General features: G+C 43.5%; 1 protein-coding gene across 1 annotated transcript in view; it reads left to right on the top strand.

Moving 5' to 3' along the window:
* DPF3 (D4, zinc and double PHD fingers, family 3) overlaps positions 1–22,013 on the top strand; it is a 280,919-nt gene that overhangs the window by 114,603 nt on the left and 144,303 nt on the right. The window contains exon 2 of the mRNA XM_011983118.1: positions 13,305–13,465. Within this exon, the coding sequence (XP_011838508.1) occupies positions 13,305–13,465 (161 nt within the window). The remainder of the gene's footprint in view (positions 1–13,304; positions 13,466–22,013) is intronic.

Genomic DNA, 22,013 nt, shown 5'->3' on the forward strand with positions numbered 1-22,013 from the left:
ATGCTCAATAAATATTAGCTATGCCACTATTGCTACTATGACCAGCATCCTGTTACCCTTCTATAAATATGTTGAAGGTATCTCTTCTTCATTAAAACTTTTTATTATTATTATTATTATTTTTTTTGTAGAGACAGGGATCTCACCATGTTGCCCAGGCTGGTATTCAACTCTGGGCCTCAAGTGATCCTTCTGCCTTGGCCTCCCAAAGTGCTGGGATTACAGGCATGAGCTGCTGTACCTGGCCTTTTCTTTATTTTTATACCATATTCATTTTCTACTTTTTTTTTTTTTTTTTTTTGAGACAGTGTTTTGCTCTTGTTGACCAGGCTGGAGTAGAATGATGCAGTCTCAGCTCACTGCGACCTCTGCCTCCGAGGTTCAAGCCATTCTTCTGCCTCAGCCTCCTAAGTAGCTGGAACTACAGGCACCTGCTACCATGCCCGGCTAATTTTTGTAGTTTTAGTAGAGATGGCTTTTCACCAAGTTGGCCAGGCTGGTCTTGAACTCCTGGTCTCCAGCAATCCTCCCACCTTGGCCTCCCAGAGTGTTAGGATTACAGGCGTGAGCCCCTGTGCCTGGCCCATTTTCAACTTCTGAATTGGAGACTTAGGCTGACCACTTTGCTCCTGGCCTGTGTAAGTGACTCTTGATGAGGTGCGAATTGGGAAAGAAGATGGTAAAGGAGAAAGGCCTGGGAAGGAAGGGAGAAGGGGAACCTGGGAAAATAAGTATAGTGGGGAAGGAAAATCAGATTCTGGATTGAGCCAAGCTCCCTGATAGTTTTTGGGATGAGAAGCAAATGAGATTTCCCTCCCGGCAGGACAGAGGTTTTGGTATCCTTTGTGGTTATCCTGGGAGGTAGAGGTGAGGAGGGCACATTTAGGCATTTCTAGGGTGCACTCAAGATTTCAGTTTCAGTCGTTTTGGTTCCCAGTGTATTTTTACTTCCTCCACCAGGCAACTTAAGTTTGGGGACATAACCAGCCTCTCGGTCAGTCTGCCTTTGTTCTGTTTACAAGTATGTGCCTCCAAAAGTGGCAGGTCTGAGACAATTTTCCTAGGAGGCTGCCAAGAGAGATTGGGGTGACTCTCAGCCTTGCAGCGGGTGAAATGAGACTCAGTGCTTCTTTGTTTGGCTGGATGTCCCTTAGAAGGGCTGCCTGGAGATCATTTGGTGTGCAGGGCATTTGCTTCTGCAGGCTGATTTTAACCAACTCTGACAGGAGGGCAGAGGCCCCCAAGCGAGGTCAGGACCACAAATCCCATGCCAGCAGGTGCATGATGGGGAGACTGCGCCCTCCGGATGACCTTCAGTTCCCATTGATTTCCTGTCAAGCGGCCTCCCCACCCCCATCCTGCCACTGCCCCTGGCACCACCCATGGGCCCGGGGCTCTGCAGGAGGACACGGATCAGCTCTCCGGGAAGGACCATGCAGAAGAGGTGACTCCAGAGAGAGGCCCTTTCAAGGACATGGGATGGATGTGTTGGAGACCATCTTCTGTCACTGCTAGTTTCCGGTGCCAGTATCAGGCCTGGAATGTCCCTTTTGGGCATAGAAAGCAGTGTCTGATGTCTTGAATGGCATTGTTTATGTACCTGGCCCCAGTCTCTCTCCAGGTTTGGGGTATGTGGGTGGCCATGAGCAAGACTTGAGTGTGGACTGTGGACTGTGCCACTGACCTGCTGTCATTTATGATGTGTCGGGCAGGGACGGCCAGGAATGAGGCGGTAGCGGCTGTGTGATTCTTATTGCCTGTGCTGGGGGCCTCCTGCCAGCACTGACTTCCAGCCCTCTACAAGGCCAGGCTCCTGTATTATCCAAGCTGTCAGTTGCAGGTGGGCCTAGAGCTTTCATTTATTTGTTCAGTGATATCTGTCGAGCATTTCCTATGTGCCAAGTTTTGCCTTGGGGGCCGGGGATCTGGTGAGACAAGGACCCTGCTCTCATGGCACTTACAATTTAGTTGTATAGAGATGATCAGTAGGCAAAGAGAAAAACTTTGATATGGTGTTATGAAAAAAAGTATATGAGATAGCAAGGGGTAGGGCAGGGTTGGGGTGGGTTGGATTACTTCCAGATAGGGTGAACCCAGGAAGACTTCTCAGAGGAGCAGCCAGCCACAAGAAGATCTGGGAGAAGCATGGCATGCCAGGTAGAGGAGACGGCATATGCAAAGGTCCTGAGGTGAGATAGCCTCAGTATAGAAGAGGAACAGAAAGGAGTGCAGTGAGGATGGAGCCCAGCGGGGAAGGAGGCAGGGGACAAGATGAAGCAGGAAAGGTGAGCCCAGCCAACCTGGGGACCTGTAGCCATGGGAAGGAGGTTGGATTTTGTTCTGAGTACAGTGAGAAGACATTGGAGGTGTTTGTAGGAGAGAATGCTGTGGTCTGATTTACATTTTTTTTTTTTTTTTGAGACAGAGTCTTGCTCTGTCGCCCAGGCTAGAGTGCAATGCTGTAGTCTCGGCTCACTGCAACCTCTGTCTTCTGGGTTCAAGTGATTCTCCTGCCTCAGCCTCTCAAGTAGCTGGGACTACAGGTGTCCGCCACCACACCTGGTTAATTTTTGTATTTTTAGTAGAGACAGGATTTCACTAAGTTGGCCAGGCTGGTCTTGAACTCCTGACCTCGTGATCCACTCACCTCGGCCTCCCAAATTGCTGAGATTACAGGCGTGAGCCACTGCGCCCAGATCACTGGGGCTGGGTGTAGTGGATCACACCCGTAATCCCAGCTCTTTGGGAGACTGAAACAGGCTGACTGCTTGAGCCCTGGAGTTCCAGACCAGGCTGGGCAACATGACAAAACCCCATCTCTATAAAAAAATACAAAAATTTGCCGAGTGTGGTGGCGTGTGTCTGTAGTCCCAGCTACTCTGGAGGCTGAGGTGGGAGGATTGCTAGAGCCTGGGAGGTGGAGGCTGCAGTGAGCTGTGACTGCACCACTGCAATCCAGCCTGGGCAACAGAGCAAAACCTTGTCTCAAAAAAAAAAAAAAAAAAAAAATTCACTTGGGCTGCTGTATAGAGAATTGACTATAGAACATGTTCTTCATGGCCATGTTAAATACCAGACCGATATTCCCTTTACTGGGGAGGGCAGCACCCTTTGCATTCCAGTGGCAAAGATGAGGGCTGGGGATGTGTTTGTCTAAGAATTGTCTCTAATCAATAGTCTGCTTCTATAGGCGATCACACCCAGAAGGCATCATCCAAGTGCCCTGCTCATAGTGAGAGTTTCAGGAAGGATTCAGTCTGTGGACCAGGAAACTAAAAATACCTTCTCAATCAATGAAATTTCTGTGATGGATGCATGTTTTCTTTCTAGGTATGATTCACCCTAATAAAACAGGCTTCCCCACCACCTCACTTTTGTTGCATTCTACACATTCTTTAGCCTCCGGAGGAGAGATTTATTTGGTCATGTCTGGATGCCATTTGAAAGGCAAACCTAGGGTGCAAGAAAAGCTACAGTCCTCTTCCTCCCTGGAGCATCCCCATCCCGCCTCCCCTGCCATCCCACCATTATTTACTGGAAGGAATCACACTGCTTTTATCCTGCCTCCAGTCTCTTGTCCTTGGCAGCCCCTTGACTTCAACCCCGAGATGTATATGTCATCAGAACACCCAGTGGCAGCTCAGAAATCATGGCCAGGTTCAATATAAATTCCGTCTTGCTTAGGCAGCTTTGCATAATAAGTCCCTGAAAAGTCTTCACCAGGGTAGATGCTAGAAAAGGGATTTATTGGGTCTACTGGGCCTGAGCATCAGACTGAGCCACATCGAAGTCATGATGGACATTCAAGCTGTTTGTCAGACATGACTTTCCGAAGGGATACCTTTGTCCTCAATGTGCCTTTCCCGGGATGTTTTGAAGATCAGAGCTACCCACAGAATGACTAAGGATGTCAGATCTTCATACGTTTGCCTTGACCAGGGCTTCTGGCAATTTTGTTAGGGATGAGGACTTCTGTGGGATTAGTCTGCTCCAGGTTAGTGCTGCCAGGGTAATCCATGCCAGCTGCCTGAAAGAAGTTTTCCCACAGAAACAAAACCAGCTGAGTGAAATAAAGTTGGCTAACTGGGCCGTCCAGCTCTGCCATTCAAACATGGCGGCTGAGGAGCAACACAAGGCCCCTCTCGTTCATGCCCTTGTTTTAGAGGTTGGGGAGCTATCTTTAGATCAGCTAGTCTCATATTTCTCAGGATCACTGGGGAGCTGATGTCTGGATCACATCCCAAGCCTCTAGAATCAGAATTGCACAGCTTCCTACCCCTTACCGATTCTTTCACAATCCCAAGTTTGAGAGCCTTTCTTTTGGAGAATGTGGTGATGGCATTCTCACTAAGCACAAGAAAGGCATTTCTACCCGCGCAGAGAAGGAGCTGGTTCTCCTGGCATAGGTCTGATGTCAGCATCATTGAGAATTCAGTGAGCTTCTTGTAAAGTTCAGAGAAGGAGAATGTCGGTTCTGTGGCACCTTGCAGGGTGGCATGAATTTGCATATGGAGAAATGAAAATCTCAGGAGCTGAAGTGACCTTTTTAAGGACATGGGAAAAATCTCAATAGGATTTGAACTTGGAGGATATCTATTTTCAGATGCCTAATCCTGGGCTCTGGAGAAGTAGCCAGATAACTTCAGGCTCAACTCATGTTCCCATGGAGAAAGGTAGAACGTCCCAAGCACCTCTCAACTGTGAAGCTTTCATTAGTTTGCTGAGGATGACATGATAGTTCAGTCAAGCAATCTATCTATCACATGCTTCTACATTCCCAGCACTGTGCATGGTTGGGTAGCATGCACGCACATAGCTCTCAGTTCCTGTCTTTAAGATACTTCCAATCTAATTAAGTGAGCAGAGATAAGAAAGATAGCAGAGACCAGCGAAGATAAAGTAAGACAGGTAAGGTAGCTCAGAGAAGCCAGAGAGCAAACCCTACTGGTAGAGATAACCTATGAACCTTCCTGGAAGAAGCAAGTTTTCAGGCAGCCCTTGGCTAGGGTAAGATCGGCCAGGACAAGGACAGAATACAGAAATTCCAGCTGGAAGGAAGGATATAAGCAGAGTATTTTGTTGAGGTTCAGGGGTAGGGCTGTCTGTTTCATATATGCAGGGGGGTCAGAGGAAGATTCATTCACTCACTCACTCACTCACTCACTCATTCATCATTTACCCAGTGTGGCAGGCATGACCCAGCATGTACTAGGCTTTGGGAGAGCGCAGTCAACAAGCCAGATGTGGTCTGTGTGCTTAGGGCAGTCCTTGGGTGGATTGCTGGGGTCACCATGCATCAGCTGCCCTGCTCTCCTGGATGCCTGAGGCTCAGCCTTCGTGACCCAGAGGCCTTCTGTCCTGCAACAGAAGTTTGAGTGGGTCCCTGACAGCCTCAAAGACACCACGATAATAAGTGTTGCATCACATGGCAGGGATCAGCCTGCTCAGGCAGAGGGTCATGCCACAAAGTGGCAGCAAGTACTGTACTTTGGGGAAGGAGAAAGGAATGGCTATTGATTGCAGACATTTATGTCTGTGAGCCAGAGGTTCTAGCTTATTAAATTTTCTCACAGGTCTGAAGTGGGGATCATGTTACCCATATTGTGAGTGGTAGAATTGGGGCCCAGGGAGGGTAACTTGCTGAGGATTGTGTAGCTATTAAGAGGTGGAGCTGGACTCAGACATGACCAATTCCAGGTCTTCTTTCCACTTTACCCCAATACATAGTTCTTCTGGGAGCCTCCCCAGCCTGGCAGAGGAACCTGGGCACCATTGGGTGCCATCTTGGGTTCTACACTGAGGAGTGAAAGAATAAAAATTGAGTTTCAGGGAGAATTCCTTTTGCCAAGATGGGTAAGAGTAGGGCTATAGCGCTTGCAGTTAGGCCACTCAGTGCTGCAATGTCCCAGGTGCTGGGTGATGAGGACTACAGGAGAGTGAATGCAGACATCTTCTCAATGTTTTTCTGAAGCTGCAAGTGGACAGCCATCCAGTGTAAATCGCCAGTCACAGACTCTGCAGACTGTGCATACCCATGCCACATTCACCTTCCTGCTCTAATTTAAATGCCTGCCCTAGGTGAGTGGAATGTGAGTTGTCAAATGCTATTCAATGGAGACTTACTGGGCACCTGTTATGTGCCGGGCTCTGTGCTGAACACTGTGGGTAAATCAGCAAGAAGGCCAGGCAGGTATGCAGGGGTGCTGGGCTCCACCATTCCAGGGGGTGGCCTTCACATTGATGCTGATGTGAATGGTACTTGCTGGAGTTGTTCAGCCTGAGTGACCGTGTGCAGTGGCTCTGCAGATGTGGCCCCTGCTCTCATGGAGTTTATAGTCTAGTAGAGAAGACAAATACTAAACATTGAATTGAGTTGAAATTGATATTATAGTGTTATTGTTGTTGTCTTTGTTAGAAGAAGAAAAAATGAGGAAGGAAAGGGGATTGGAATCTCTCTCGCCCATCCTCCTTAGCCCTTTTTTGGGAAACATCTAGAAACACTTCCTCAGTCATGTCCAGCTGCTGTATTAAAACGGCATAGACTGGGTAGCTTAAACCGGTAGTCCCCAACCTTTCTGGCACCAGGGACTGGTTTCATGGAAGACCATTTTCCCACAGACTGGGGTGGGGGAGGGGATGGTTTTGGGATGATTCAGTGCATTACATTTATTGTGCACCTTATTTCTGTTACTATTACATTGTAATATGTAATGAAATAGTTATACAACTCACTATAATGTAGAATCAGTGGGAGCTCTGAGCTTGTTTTCCTGCAACTAGACAGTCTCATCTGTGGGTGATGGGAGACAGTGACAGATCATCAAACATTAGATTCTCATAAGGAGTGGGCAACCTAGATCCCTCACATGTGCAGTTCACAGTAGGGTTTGCGCTCCTATGAGAATCTAATGCTGCCATTGATCTGACAGGAGGCAGAGCTCAGGCAGCAATGCTCACTTATACCCCACAGCTCACCTCCTGCTGTGCCACCCAGTTCCTAACAGGCCATGGACTGGTACTGCTCTGTGGCCCAGGGGTTTGGGACCCCTGGCTTAAACAATAATTATCTGTCAGAGTTCTGGAGGCTGGGAAGTTCAAGATGAGGGTGCTAGCAGGGTCGGATTCCTGGTGAGGGTCCTCCTTATGGCTTGCATACAGCTGCCTTCTTGTGTCCTCTCACGGCAGAGATTGAGAGAGTGAGAGAGCTCGCTCATGTCTCTTCCTTATATGGGCCCTAATCCTATCATGAGGGCTCTGTCCTCATGACCTAATTACCTCCTGGATTGGGCCATTCTTGTATTGCTATAAAGAAATACCTGAGATGGGGTAATTTATAAAGAACAGGGGTTTAATTGGTTCATCGTTCTGCAGGCTGTACAGGAAGCACAGTGCTGGCATCAGCTTGGCTTCTGAGGAGCCCTCAGGAAACTTACAATCATGCAGAAGGCAAAGGGGGAGGAGGCAAGTCACATGACAAAAACAGGAGCAAGAGAGAGTGTCGGCGGGGAGACACCACACACTTTTAAATGACCAGATCTTGCAAGAACTCACTCGCTGTCACAAAGACAGCACCAAGCCATGAGGGATCTGCCCCATGATCTAAACACCTCCCACCAGGCCTCACCCCCAGCGTTCGGGATTACAGTTCAACATGAGATTTGGGCAGGGGTAAATATTAAATGATACCACCTCCCAAAGGCTCCATCTCCAAACACCATCACATTGAGGGTTAGGGCTTCAACATGTGGATTTTTTTCTGGTAAGGAGGAACGACACAATTCAGGCTGTAACAAACACTAAACTTGGTCTTCTTTCAAGAGATGCATTAGGAACAGGACCACTTCAAGGAAAATAAAAACTTTCCCCCACCTTGCCAGATATTGCCCCCTGTGTGCCAGTTATTCTAAAAGACTAAATGGGAGACAGAGCTTTCCATGAACAGTTTGAGTTAAACATGTTTAAATGCAAATAGCAGGAAGTTAGCATATTGGTGTAGATGAGCTTTCATGTGTGTTTGTGGGCGGCTCTGGCAGTGTGAGCAGCTGAGTGAGACAGCAGGAAAACTTGGTGCCCACAGTGAGGAAGAGGCGCCGCTGGGGGAAGGAGAGCCCCCAAATCCTGCCACAGGCCAGGGCTTCTCTTCAGCTCTGCTTATCTCTGCTTCTGTGCACAGATAGTAGTGATGGGCCAAGGTCCTGTTTACACAGCAAAGAGGACTTGGGGCCACACAGGGGGAGTGGAGAGAAAGGACAACTTCCTGATAAATGAAAGAACTCAGTTCCAGATGGGTTGAAGGCAAGGGAAGAGTCAAGGCCAAGTTGCTAGGGAGAGGGGGGGCAGCATAGCCTTGGCCCCCACCCCAGAGGAGGATTGAGACTTGGGTGGGCGGAAGCAGGCTTCTGGCAGAAGATGAGAAACTTGCTGTTGGACACACATTTCTGGTATGGCAGGACACCTGTCCTCGGGTCAGAACACAGAACAAGAGAGAGAGTGAAAGGGAGGAGCCTAGGTGTCTGGCTGGACCTGAGAGTGATCTGAGAAATCAGAGCAAGCAGGTGTGGTCTTGAGAGCAGGAGGTTGGAGGAAGAGGAGCAGAGGGTCTTAGAGGGGGTGTGATTGATAGGCTCTGAAAAATCACATTTGGAGGCTGGTTGGCAGTCACTTTGGAGAAGTCTCATGTTTCCCATTCTGAGTCTTCTTTGGCTCTCTGGAATCCCTCTCCACAGATAGGCTAAAGGAGGGTTGCTGGAAATCTCATGTGGAAACTCTCAGCTCTCAGAGCTGGGATGGCTTCTCACTTCAGATGCGATCACAGAGGGACCTCCATCCCTCATAAAGACCCCTAGAACTAGGCAACCAGCACTGCTGCAACCAGAATGCTGTCTGGGGGGCCTGGGGAGCCCAGCAATTTGCTCCCCTTGCTTTTCCTATTTCTGATTGCAGCCTTGAGGAGCCTGAAGTCAGTTGTTGATAAGAACATCATTCTACCCTGCCTTGTGCCAGCTTCCTCCAGCTGAAGACATCGATCATCCCTTGGGGATCCAGCCCCCCTCCATTTGGTGCATGCAGGTGATGGCGGGGACTGTCCCATGTGTGATCCAACCCAGGGTACACTGGTCATCACTCCACAGATGAGTCATTTGCTACTAGCCTTTCCTTGCTCCATCTGACCCCTTCAACTTTAATGTAAATGTCACTCCTGGGATCCTATCATTGTGGGATTTTTTTTTTTTTTGGTAGAAATACCATGTTGGAAAGGACATTTGTCCTCTACTGTTTAAATTGCTTTCTACGGGTTAGGGAGAACTAGCCATTGATTTTCTTCTAGAGAGCATAGCAAGCCCTGTGAAGATTTTGGCTAGTTAACTTTTGGAGAAGTGCTTCTTGAATTTATCAGGGAGGCTGAAGTCTCTTTTCTCCTCTTATATCTTGAAAAAGGCTTTAAATTTTGGTTCCGAATCTCTGCCAACACCTGGTCTGTTTGAAAGGACTTCCCTGGAGATGATGGTAGAGGGGCTGTTGAATGTCATGTTTTTGCAGCTTCGATCTTTAATACAGTTGTCCCAGTCCACAGAAAGTCTTTCCTGTTTACATAAGAGAAGTATCATTCACACAAAGATTACATTTAGAAATATACATTTTCCCCCAGCATGCTTGTTACTAATAACATTGCATGTTATGAAAGTGGAAAGTATTTAAGATGAAATTAATTTTCGCCCAGCGTGCCACTTTGTTTGACATTCTCGATCCAGTTGGTGTGGAGCACCAATGTTGGCCTACCTCACTTTGCATTTTTAGCAAGTTCAATTTATTGTTCTTCTTGTCTGGATTGACGCTGTTGGAAGTGAGTTACTAGCATATTAGGACAAGTCCAATTTGGAATCCTACTGTGTAGATTTCTTTTGTATTGGTTTCCAGAAGTTTATTTTGAAAATGATCATCTCCAGTAGATGAGTTTTGCTATACAATTTTTCATTTTCATTTTTTGGGGGGCCTGATTTTATGGGTTCTCTTTTCAGCAGAACTTCTGGGGTTGGGATAATTAACATCTTTTTTTTTTTGGCAGTCTGTCAGAAGGTCCTGGGAAAACAGATTGCTGCTCTCACGTTGGACACCTCTCCGTCAAATGTTCTTGTCAGTTCTCATCGATGTGGTGTGGCTGCTTGCTGTTTCATGGGTGGGGGCTGGAGCATCCAGGACACCCTGAACAACCTGGGTCATCTTGTCTGGGCCAAGCTGCCTGTGACAGTTCTGTTCCACTGAGCTACATCGCCATAGCAGAAGGAAGCATTTAAGCTGGTGTGACACAAATACTTTGTAAAAAGTGGTTCTTTATTTTTGATCAATCTTGTGATCCTTGTTACCAGCTTTGATTACATCAGCTTATGTGCCATTCAGTTTTATAGCATTTTGATGGGCTTTCATATCCCCTCCCCAATTCATTTCCAGCCGCGTGACTATTACAATTTGATTGCAGTTTGGTTTTGCAACTGCCAGGACGCTTTCTGAGCATATGATGCCTTCCTTGTGAATGTGAAGATGTTCAGAGGTGAAAAAGGAGCAAAGGGTTTTTTGTTTTGTTGTTTGTTTTTTTTGGATGCTTGTCAACAAGTAATTTCCAAATGATGCCTGAGAAGCTTCCAGGGTTGTGTTTTCCCAAGTAAGGTATTTGTTTTAAGCTCTTTGTTAGAACCTGACCCGTTGGCTTTTTAAAGAGTATAGAAAAGTACATTTAAAACTTTGCTTTCTAACAAGTGGTGATGAGAATGTGGGGTAGTTGGGACCCTTGTACACTGTTGGTAGAAATGTAAAATGGTATAGCTACCATGAAAAACAGTATGGTGGTTCCTCAAAAAATGAAAAGTAGAACTACCATAGGACTCAGCAATTCTACTTCTACTCCTGGGTATATACGTAAAAGAATTGAAAGCAGTTTTTTTTTTTTTAAGACAGAGTCTCACCCGTTGCCCAGGCTGGAGTGCAGTGGCACAATCCCAACTCACTGCAACCTCTTCTGAGTTCAAGAGATTCTCCTGCCTCAGCCTCTTGAGTAGCTGGGATTATAGGCATCCGCCACCACGCCCGGCTAATTTTTGTATTTTTAGTAGAGACGGAGTGTCGCCATATTGGCCAGGCTGGTCTCGAACTCCTGACCTCAGGCGATCCACCTGCCTGGCATCCCAAAGTGCTGGGATTACAGGCATGAGCCACCGTGCCCAGCCTGAAATCAGGGTTTTGAAAAGATATTTGTACACTCATGTTCATAGAAGCAATATTCATAATAGCTAAAATGTGGAAGCACCCAGATGTCTATTGACAGATGAATGGATAAGCAAAATGTGGTGTATGCATACAGTGGAATATTATTCTGACTTAAAAAGGAAGGAAATTCTGACATATGCTGTAACATAAGTTAACCTTGAGGATATTATGCTAAGTCAAAGAAGCCAGTCACAAAAAGACAAATACTGTATGACTCCACTTTTCTGAAGTACTTGGAGTAGTCAGAATCATAGAGATAGAAAGCAGAACGGTAGTTTCTGGAGGTGGGGGCAGAGGGGGAATGGGGAGTTATTGTTTAATGGGTACAGAGTTTCAGTTTTGCAAGATGAAAAGAGTTCTGGGAATGGCTGGTAGTGGTGGTCGTACAACAGTATGTGTGTGCTTAGTGCCACTGAACTGTACACTAAAACTGTACACTTAAGATGCAAAATTTTATGTTATGTGTATTTTACCACAATTAAGAAATTGAGGCCAGGCGTGGTGGCTCACGCCTGTAATCCCGGCACTTTGGGAGGCTGAGACGGGTGGATTTCCTGAGGTCAGGTGTTTGAGACCAGCTTGGCCAACATAGTGAAACCCTGTCTCTACTAAAAATACAAAAAGTTAGCCGGGCGTGGTGGCGGGCGCCTATAATCCCAGCTACTCAGGAGGCTGAGGCAGGAAAATCGCTTGAACCCAGGAGGCGGAGATTGCAGTGAGCTGAGAGCGCACCATTGCACTCCAGCCTAGGCGACAGAGTGAGACGGCATCTCAAAACAAACAACCAACCAACCAAAAAAAACCCCCCCCAAAAACCAAAAAACAAAAATCCCCAATTTTGCTTTCTTTATTCCTCTAAATACTTTGGTTAAGAAATATTATTTTTAGAGACTTTCCCTCTAATTTTGACTTTCTGAAATCCACATAGAACCAAAACAAAAAGACATCATAATGTTGCTTCAGAATAAACTCTTGATTCTTCCTTTTGCCCCTGTGACCTCTGTGGCTCCTTCCCTTCCTACTTCTTCTTCCCATACTCCACTCCTTTGCGCCCACTGCCCCCTGACCCCAGTAAGAGGCTTGAATTTACCTGGCATAGGTTATGTTATTACATTTGTATTTCTTTGAGACATTTATTAGCCTGTGCCTATGTTTTATTTGGTAAGTATTTGATCTCATTGATTATTTTAGTGCTTTGCATTTGATCAATTATATCAATGCTCTATTTTTGGTCTTTGAAAAGGACACTATCTTAAAATTAGTAGCATCACCACGTGTCCAAAAATACCGAAGAGTCAGGAACGTAAAACCTATTGTGCTTAATCAGATTCTCAGTCCAGCAAACCAGAAAGGTCTTTCTATTTGTTTTTTAAACTCCTTGAGTTGAATTATTTTGAAATCAAAATTGTTGAATTCTGTTTGCTTTCTATCAGAAAGTTATTTTTCTTTAAGTAATACGGTTTTAAAAGATTGGTGCCTGTTCCTCTACACCTCCTTCTTCCTGCAATATCCCTACTTTTATAGAATGTTTTTTTCTGTCCTAGTTTTTGTTTCTATGGAGTGTGTCTCTTCTGTTGTAATGGAAAACTGGGTATCTTTGCTGGTGATTTGGGTTCACCTAGCGTGCCTTTGCTGGTGACTTCTGAGAATGAAATGTAGCTAATATGAGTGAGGAGGTTCTAGAAGTGTGATGGCCTCTAGATTTCATGCAGAGGTTGTTCCAGAGCTACCTCCCTTCTGGAGTGGGACCTCATGCTTTCTAGAACATGGACAGCTCTCTCTTACTGGTGACTCATCCTTGGAAGCCCATGCTCTTTGTTAGAGGAGTTTCTAAGTTGCCTGGTGGATTTGGGATAGAAAATAAAATCTGGTCAAGACCTGACACTGAGTTGCATTCTGCTCGTTGGCAAGGCTCTTGGTGCTCTTTGCCTTGGTCTTCATAATTGGGAGGTCTTCAGTCTTCCCAGGGAGGTGTGTTTGTTTCCCTCTGGGTGTGTTTCAGTCTTTCCTGGCCTCACCCTTTCACTCTCTGACTCTGGCAGGCTCGGGGACCAGTTCTACAAGGAAGCCATTGAGCACTGCCGGAGTTACAACTCACGGCTGTGTGCAGAGCGCAGCGTGCGTCTTCCCTTCCTGGACTCACAGACTGGGGTGGCCCAGAACAACTGCTACATCTGGATGGAGAAGAGGCACCGAGGCCCAGGTGAGCCACGCCACTCCTGGGACATGCGCACGTGCAGGCTCCCAGTCTGGAGGGAGGAGGACCAGAGCTTGTCTAGGAATCCAGGCAGCCTGGGTGGGATCGGAGTGGGGCAAGCTGCACATGGGCCTCTGAGATCCCTTAAAGCAACTCAGTTACTTTATGGCTCCTGGCAGGTGTTCTGAGGAGTGTGACAAGGATGGTGTGGGGCATTGAAGCCATGTGGCAGGGGTGGGGTGGAGTGGGGAGTGAAAGAGCTAAAGGTGTTTCTCCCAAAGAAGGCAAGACTGAGGACATGACAGGAATCTTCATCTTTTACCTTTGCGTGTTAGTTACAAGCCAGAAATCTGCCATTCGATCTTGGTGTGAGGCTTAGCTTTGTCACCAAACTTCTGTCCTTCAGGTTCCTCATCTGTAAAATGTGAATAATAATAGTACTTACCACATAAGATTTTGTCTGAATTAAATGAGACTATTCATAAAAACTCATAGCATGAGTTTATCACAGAGTAAGTATGTACTTCCGAAATGCTGGGTGCTGTTATTATTATTGTTATTATTTTTTTGAGATGGAGTCTCGCTGTGTTGCCCAGGCTGGAGTGCTGTGGTGCGATCTCGGCTCACTGCAGCCTCCGCCTCCCAGGTTCAAGTGATTCTTATGCCTCAGCCTCCTGAGTAGCTGGGATTACAGGCCCATGCCCCCACACCTGGCTAATTTTTGTATTTTTAGTAGAGATGGGGTTTCACCATGTTGGTCAGGCTGGTCTTAAACTTCTGATCTCATGTTCTGCCCACCTGGGCCTCCCAAAGTGCTGGGATTACAGGTGTGAGCCACCGCACCTGGCCTATTATTATTGATGTTACTGTTATTACTACAGCTGCAATGACACTAGTCTTCTAGGCTGCAAAGAACAGAATAAAGACCTTTTTATTAGGGAGACAGCTATAGGAATGTGATTTTTCTGGCTCTGTCTGGATATATTTTTAAAAATGTTTCATTTGGAAAAATTTCACCTTCATATAAAATTGAAGACAATAGTAAAACACATCCCCATGTAGCCCTGCTTCAACAATGGTCAACTCATGGTCAGTCGTGTTTCATCTGTACGCACTCCTTACTTTCCTCGCTGATCTCAGATTATTTTGAAGCAAATACGTAAAAGCACGTGATTTCATCTGTAAATATTTTGTTATGTATCTCTAAATGATAAAGAACTTAAACAAACAAACAAACAAACTCACAATCACTATCAGAGCTCAAAGAATTAGCAATAAGACTTTAATATCATCAAATATTTGGCCAACATTCATTTTTTCCCCCTGTAGTTTAAATCAGGATCCAAATGGGGGCCCTACATTGCAATTGACTGACGTGTCTTTTAACATCTCTGGGTTTCTCTCTGTCTCTGTCTCTGACTCTCTCTTTCCTCCTTGCATGTTACTTGTTGAAGACACTGGGTTGCTTACACTGTAGGATTTCCCAGAAGGATTTGGTGCTTGCGTTCCCCTGGTGTTATTCCTGTGAATTGGTAGTTAGGTCTAGAGATTTATTCAGGTTCCATTGTTTTTTGGTAAGAACAACTCCTAAGTGGTAGTGTGTACTTTCATCAGGAGGCTCATACAGTCTGGTTACCTCCTTTACTGACGTTAGCAGCCCTTCATGATAATTGCCTAGATTCTTTATCCCATTAAGGGTTGCAAAAAGTTAATATTCAATCCAGGACTATCATTATATCTTCATTTGTTAGCTCTACAACTTCTATAAAGAAAAACATTCCCTCATTAAAATTTTAGTTATTGTGAGATACAGTTCACATATGAAAGGCAGGATAAATGACTTTTTTCCCCTCTATTTACCAGTTTTCAAAATAATGAGTTGGTTCCCTAGCATTCTCCAAAGACAATCAATATAATAATAATTATTTTTTTGAGTACCACCAGGAACTCACAGATTTAAACATATTTGATGTATTTTAATCCAGTGTAGTTATTATTCTTATGAAGCTTATATTGCCTCATCTTTGGCCAGTCTGGTCAGTGCTGGTGTTTTTTTCTTTTTTTTTTTTTTTCGAGATGGAGTCTTGCTTGGTAGTCAGGCTGCGGTGGCATGATCTCGGCTCACAGCAGCCTCTGCCTTCCGGGTTCAAGCAATTCTCCTGCCTCAGCCTTCTGAGTAGCTGGGATTACGGGCGCGCACCACCATGCCCAGCTAATTTTTGTATTTTTAGTAGAGATGGGGTTTCACCATGTTGGCCAGGATGGTCTCGATCTCTTGACCTTGTGATCCACCTGCCTCAGCCTCCCAAAGTGCTGGGATTACAGGCATGAGCCACTGTGCCCGGCCCAGTGCTGGTATTTTGAAACAACCCCAGTAGTTTCCGACAGCCTTCTTGCCACCCGAATAGTAGGATGAAATATTTCAGGCTCATCCTGTACACTTCCTGCTCTCCAGGCCTGAAATCAGCTACCTCTTGAAGAAATCCTGGCTCCTTTCTGTAGGAAATGTTACTTAGAGACCGCAGTCTAGTGCTGTTCATTGCTCCTGGCTTGGTCATTGTTTCTAGGCCTTATCAGTGACGAGTACTAAGAAATATGATTTTTTTTTCTTTTTAAGAGAAAATACATTGTGAAATTGTGTTGATACGTCCCATTCAATTCAGTTTTAAACAGTTTTTAAGTATCTTAATTCTGTATCTACTTTCTCCTACACCAAAAAAATCCTAGAAATGATGTTGATGTAATTACTTACTTGCTTTATTTTACACATACACACACACACACACACACACACACAGACACACACACACAGAGTATCAGAATAACAATACGACTATTAACAATAAGATTACTGAAAAAGGTTTAAGATATTTTCTTTTTTTTGGCAATTCTTTTTGTCCTTAGGGTATATTCCATTAAATATGTGCAGCCAAATCACTCTCCTTTAAGGTCACTTGAAATAGTTCCTCTGTGTGGTTGTGCCACTAACTCAATACACAGTTGGATTTATTTGTTTCATTTTGCTTTCACTTATCAGGGATTGCTTTTTGAGTGGGGAAGGGGATTCATATAATTTCTTCTTTATTAAATCAACTTTTCATCTTGAAATAATTAATAATTGTAATTGTGACTATATTTGCAATTTGCAGTTGCAGATATAATACAGAGAGATCTCCTATCTTCTTTACCCAATTTCCTCCAAGATAAATACATCTTACAATATCAAACCCAAAAAACTGACATTGTGTAGCTCTCTGCCATTTTATCACACATGTAGATTTGTGTAATCACCTCTACAATCAAGATACAAAACTATTCTATTACAACCCAACACTCTCATTACTTAAATCCTTTTACCCTCCTCAATTTATAATATAGTTGTCTTAAATATTTCCTTTACATACGTTGAAAACCGTACCAGTGTTATAAATTTTGCTTCAACCATCAAACATAATTTAGAAAACATAAGAGAAGCATTTATTGTATTTACTCATATTTTTACTCCTTCATTGTTTTTCTTCCTTACTGACATTCCAAGATTCCTTCTTTTAGCATTTCCTTTCTGATGTAGTACTTTTTTAGGCCATTCTTTTAGAGTAAATCTGACGGTGACAACTTCTTAGTTTTCCTTCATTGGAGAATGTCTTGATTTTGCCATCATTCCTGGAGGATATTTTTGCTGGATATAAAATTCTGAGTTGACAGTCCTTTTATTTTAGCAGTTGAAAAAGGTTTTGCCACTTCTTTCTGATGGTTAGTGATGAGAAATCTGCTGTCATTTAAATTTAAATGTTTTTTTTTCCCTTATAAGTAAGGTGTCATTTCTCATTGTTTTCAAGTTTTTTCTTTGTTTTTAGTTCCAGAAATGTGATTTTGATGCGTTTTGGCATAGATTTCTTTCGGTTTATTCTGTTTGAGTTTACTCAGCTTCTTGAACCTGTGGGTCTCTGTTTTTTTTTGTGCCAAATTTGGGAATTTTTCAGCCATTATTTCTTTGAATACCTCTTCAGTTCCATCGTCTTTCCCCTCTCCTTCTTGGACTTCAACAACACAGATGTTAGATCTTTTGTTATAGTCCCAGAAGTCCCTGAGGTTGTGTTTATTTATTTTTAAAATCTTCTCTCTGTTGCTTAGCTTGGGTGATTTCTGTAGTTTTCTCTTCAGGTTCACTGCTTCTTTATTCTGTCCTCTGCCTTCTGCTGTTAAGACAATCCATTGAGGGCTTTTTAATTTTTTGTTACAAAGTTTTTTGGTTTTCAAATTTCTATTTGATTCTTCATATTTTCTATTTCTTTGCTGAATGTGTTTTATGTGTTCAAAATTGCTTGTTGAAACACTTTTAATAATGGCTGCTTTAAGATCCTTGCCAGATAATTCTAACATTTTTGTTATTTTGTTGTTGGTATCTGTGTCTTTTCTTTTTTGAGATTTTCCTGGTTCTTCATAAGATAAGTGGCTTTGACTGAATCTTGGACATTTTGGTCGTTATGTTATGAGACTCTGGATATTATTTAAATCTTCTATATTAGCAGGTCTTCTTTCAAGCTATGCTAGTAGGGGAGGCAAGGCTCCCCTCATTACTATCAGATGGGTGTGGAAATCCAGCTTCTCTACTTGGCTTCTGTTGACAACCTAGTATGACATCCTCTTTAACAAGGGGAATAATACCTTTTTGTTGCTGGGTGGGGGTGGGAGTTCAGGCTCCCCACTAGGCCTCCACTGGTATTATCCTATTTGGGAGGAGGAGGGCCTCTACTCATACTACAAGTCTCCAGCTCTTTCCTTAGCCTTCTCTGACACCAACCCAGCAAAGCTATTGGGATGCCTGCTTATGTTGCTAGGCTGCTCCTTTCCTGGTTCTCTGGCTAGAAAGAGCAGGATTTTCTTGAGGCTTTTATTGGTCTTCATTTGTTGGTGTTTCTGGGTTATCAGCTTTTCCAGAATCCAGTCCAGGATATATGAGGCATAAAGGATACCCAAGATTAGGCCAGACACAATGGCTCATGCCTGTAATTCCAGCACTTTGGGAGGCCAAAAGAGGACGATTGCTTGAGCCCAGGAGTTTGAAACTAGCCTGAGCAACATAGTGAGACCATGTCTCTATAAAAATTTAAAACTTATCCAGGTATGGTGGTGTGTGCCTGTAGTCCCAACTACTTGGGAGGCTGAGGTGGGAGGATTGCTTGAGCCCAGGAGTTTGAGGGTGCAGTGAGCCAGGATTGTGCCATTGCACTCCAACCCAGGCTACAGAGTGAGACTTTGTCTCAATAAATAGCTAGCTAGCTAGCTAGTTAGACAGCTAGATAGATAGGTGGATAGATAAAAGAATACCCAGGGAGCTCACCATCCACTCTGTTGTTTCTCAGGTCCCAAAGTCCCAAGCTGGTCTGACTGGTTCTCTTCATCTTTCAGTTATTTCTTATGTCTGTTCTATGAATAATGTCCAGGATATTTAGTTGTACTTAGTGGGAGGAATATAAAAAAGTCTATCTATTTCATCTTTCCAGAAGCAGAAGTCCCCGAGATTGCCTTGTTATTAAAAAAGTTTAACAGCTTTATTGAAGTATAATTACATACAATAAATTGCATATACTTAATGTGTCCAGCTTGATAAGTTTTGACATGTGTTCACCTGTGGAACCATTACCACAATCAAGATAATGAACATGGATATCCAAGAGCGTATGAGTCATGGATTTCTATGTGTCTAGAAATCTATCCTTCCTGTGCTTCTCTGTGCCTCTACTCTTCTTTACTCCCTCCCCAGAGGAAGCCACTGATTTGCTTTCTATACTGGAACCACACACTGGGTACTCCCTTTTTTTTTTTTTTTTAGCCCGGGCTGGAGTGCAGTGGCCGGATCTCAGCAGCTCACTGCAAGCTCCGCCTCCCAGGTTTACGCCATTCTCCTGCCTCAGCCTCCCGAGTAGCTGGGACTACAGGCGCCCGCCACCTCGCCCGGCTAGTTTTTTGTATTTTTTTAGTAGAGACGGGGTTTCACGGTGTTCGCCAGGATGGTCTCGATCTCCTGACCTCGTGATCCGCCCGTCTCGGCCTCCCAAAGTGCTGGGATTACAGGCTTGAGCCACCGCGCCCGGCCCAGTGTGTACTCCCTTTTTTAGGGACAAGGGCGTGTCTGGCTTCTTTCACTTAGCATAATTACTAATTAATACTATATCAATAATTCCTTTTTATGCTGAGAAGTAGTTCATTGCATGGCTGTATCACAGTTAATTTATCCATTCATCTGTTGATGGACATTTGGATTTGTTTGCAGTATTTGACTACTATAAATAAAGCCACTATGAACATTTGTGTACAAGTCTTTGAACGGACATATGCTTTCCTTTCTCCTCATGAGGTTAGCTACCTAGGAGTAGAACAACTAGATCATAAGAGAGATACATGTTTAACTTTTAAAGAAACTGCCAAACTGTTTTCCAAAGTGGTTGTACCATTTTACATTCACTCCAGCAATATATGAGAGTTCCACTTCCTTCATATCCTTGCTAACACTTGGTGTGGTCAGTCTGAAAAATTTTTTAGCCATTCTAATAGATATATAGTAGTATTTCATTGCAGTTTTAGCTTGCATTCCCCTCGTTAATAATGATTTTGAGCATCTTTACATGTGCTTATTTGCCATCTGTAAGGGAAAATAGACTGTTTTCTTCTCTATACTTTTACTCAGTATTTCTGTGAGCAGATGTGTGGATGTCTTTTCCTCTACGCCAAGCAATTCTCCAATTCCCTGCAGACACCAACTAGGTGTTCCATAATTTAAGTCAACTTTGACACTATCTACTGTGAGATATTGTCAGATTCCACAGACTAAGGGCTCAGCCCTCAGCACTGACTCAACTTCATATGCCAGTTTCAAGTTCAGGTTGTCAGCTGTGCTTCTGACCAATGGGCTATAAATGGAGGTTTCCATGACTGCCCCTCATGTTTGATCATTTGCTAGAACTCAGGGAAACAGTTTACATACTAGACTGCCAGTTTATTACAAAGGACATGTATCTGAAACAGCCAAGTGGAAGAGGTACACAGGACAAGGTAAGGGGAAAGGGACATGAAGCTTCCATGCCTTCTCCAGGTGAGCCACCCTCCCAGCACCCCTACATGTTCACCAACCCAAAGCTCTCTGATTCTAGTCCATTTGGATTTTCATGGAAGCTTCATTATGTAGGAATGGTTGATTAAATCATTGGCCATTAGTGATTAGCTCAACACTAGTGCCTCTTTTCTTCCTGGAGGTCAGTGGTGGGAAGTTAAGAGTTGGGGCTAAAAGGTACAGCCTGCTAATCTTGTGGTTGGCTCCTCTGTTAATAATCCCCTATCCTGAGGCTATCCAGCAGGTCCCAGCCAGGGTCATCTCATTAGCATATAAAAAGACACATCACTTGGAGATGCCAGGGATTTTAGGAACTGTATGCCAGGAAGTGGGGATTAAGACCAAAATATGTATTTCTCATTATATCACAATATTACACCATCCATGTATGTTCTTTGGTAAAGTTCAAATCTTTTGTCCATTTTAAAATTGAGCTATTTGCTTATTACTGAATTTTGATTGTTCTTTATGTATTCTAGATACAATAAGTTTATCAGACATATGCTTTGCAAATTTTTTTTACAATCCGTGTTTTGTATTTTCATTAACTTAGCAATCTCATTCAAAGAGCAGAAGTTTTCATTAACTTAGCAATCTCATTCAAAGAGCAGAAGTTTTCAATTTTGGTGAAATCCAATTTATCAATTTATTCTTTCATGAATTGTGCTTTTGATGTTATGTCTAAGAAATTACTACCTAATGCAAGGTTGGGGTTTCTCTTATTTTTTTTCCTAAAATTTTATAATTTTAGGTTTCCCTTTTAGGTCTATTATTCATTTTGAGTTAATTTTGTATATGGTACAAAGTTTATTTTGTTGCAGATGGATATTCAATTGTTTCAACATAGTTTGTTGAAAAGACTAGTCTTTCTCCACTTAATTGCCTTGTCAAAAATTAGATGTTCACATATATGTGTGTCTATTACTGGACTCTCAGTTCTGTTTTATTGACCTATTTGTCTATCTTTACACTCTTACCACACTGTCTTGATTATTATAGTTTTATAATGCTTGAAATCAGGTGGTGTTAGCCCTCTAAATCTGTTCTTGTTTTTCTTAGTTATTTTGATTATTCTAGGTCCTTTACACTTCTATATGGATTTTATAATCAGTCTGTCAATTTCTACAAAAAACTGGCTAGGAGTTTGGTTGGGATTGTGTTGCATCTATAGATCCACTTGGGGAAAATTGACAATTTTCAGTATTGAGTCTTACAACCCATGAATGTGGCATATCTCTCAATTTATTAATATCTTCTTTAATTTTTCTCATCAGTGATTTTTAATTTTCAGTGTATAGATCTTTCACATTTTTGTCAGATTTATCTCTAAGTACTTAATTTTTTTGATACTATTGTAAATACATTTTTATAAATTTTAATTTCTGATGTTTGCTAATATACAGAAATACAACTGATTTCGTATATTGTTCCTATATCCTT

This window comes from Mandrillus leucophaeus, unplaced genomic scaffold (genome assembly GCF_000951045.1).
Source record: "Mandrillus leucophaeus isolate KB7577 unplaced genomic scaffold, Mleu.le_1.0 Scaffold246, whole genome shotgun sequence".
In the NCBI taxonomy this organism is placed as follows: domain Eukaryota; kingdom Metazoa; phylum Chordata; class Mammalia; order Primates; family Cercopithecidae; genus Mandrillus; species Mandrillus leucophaeus.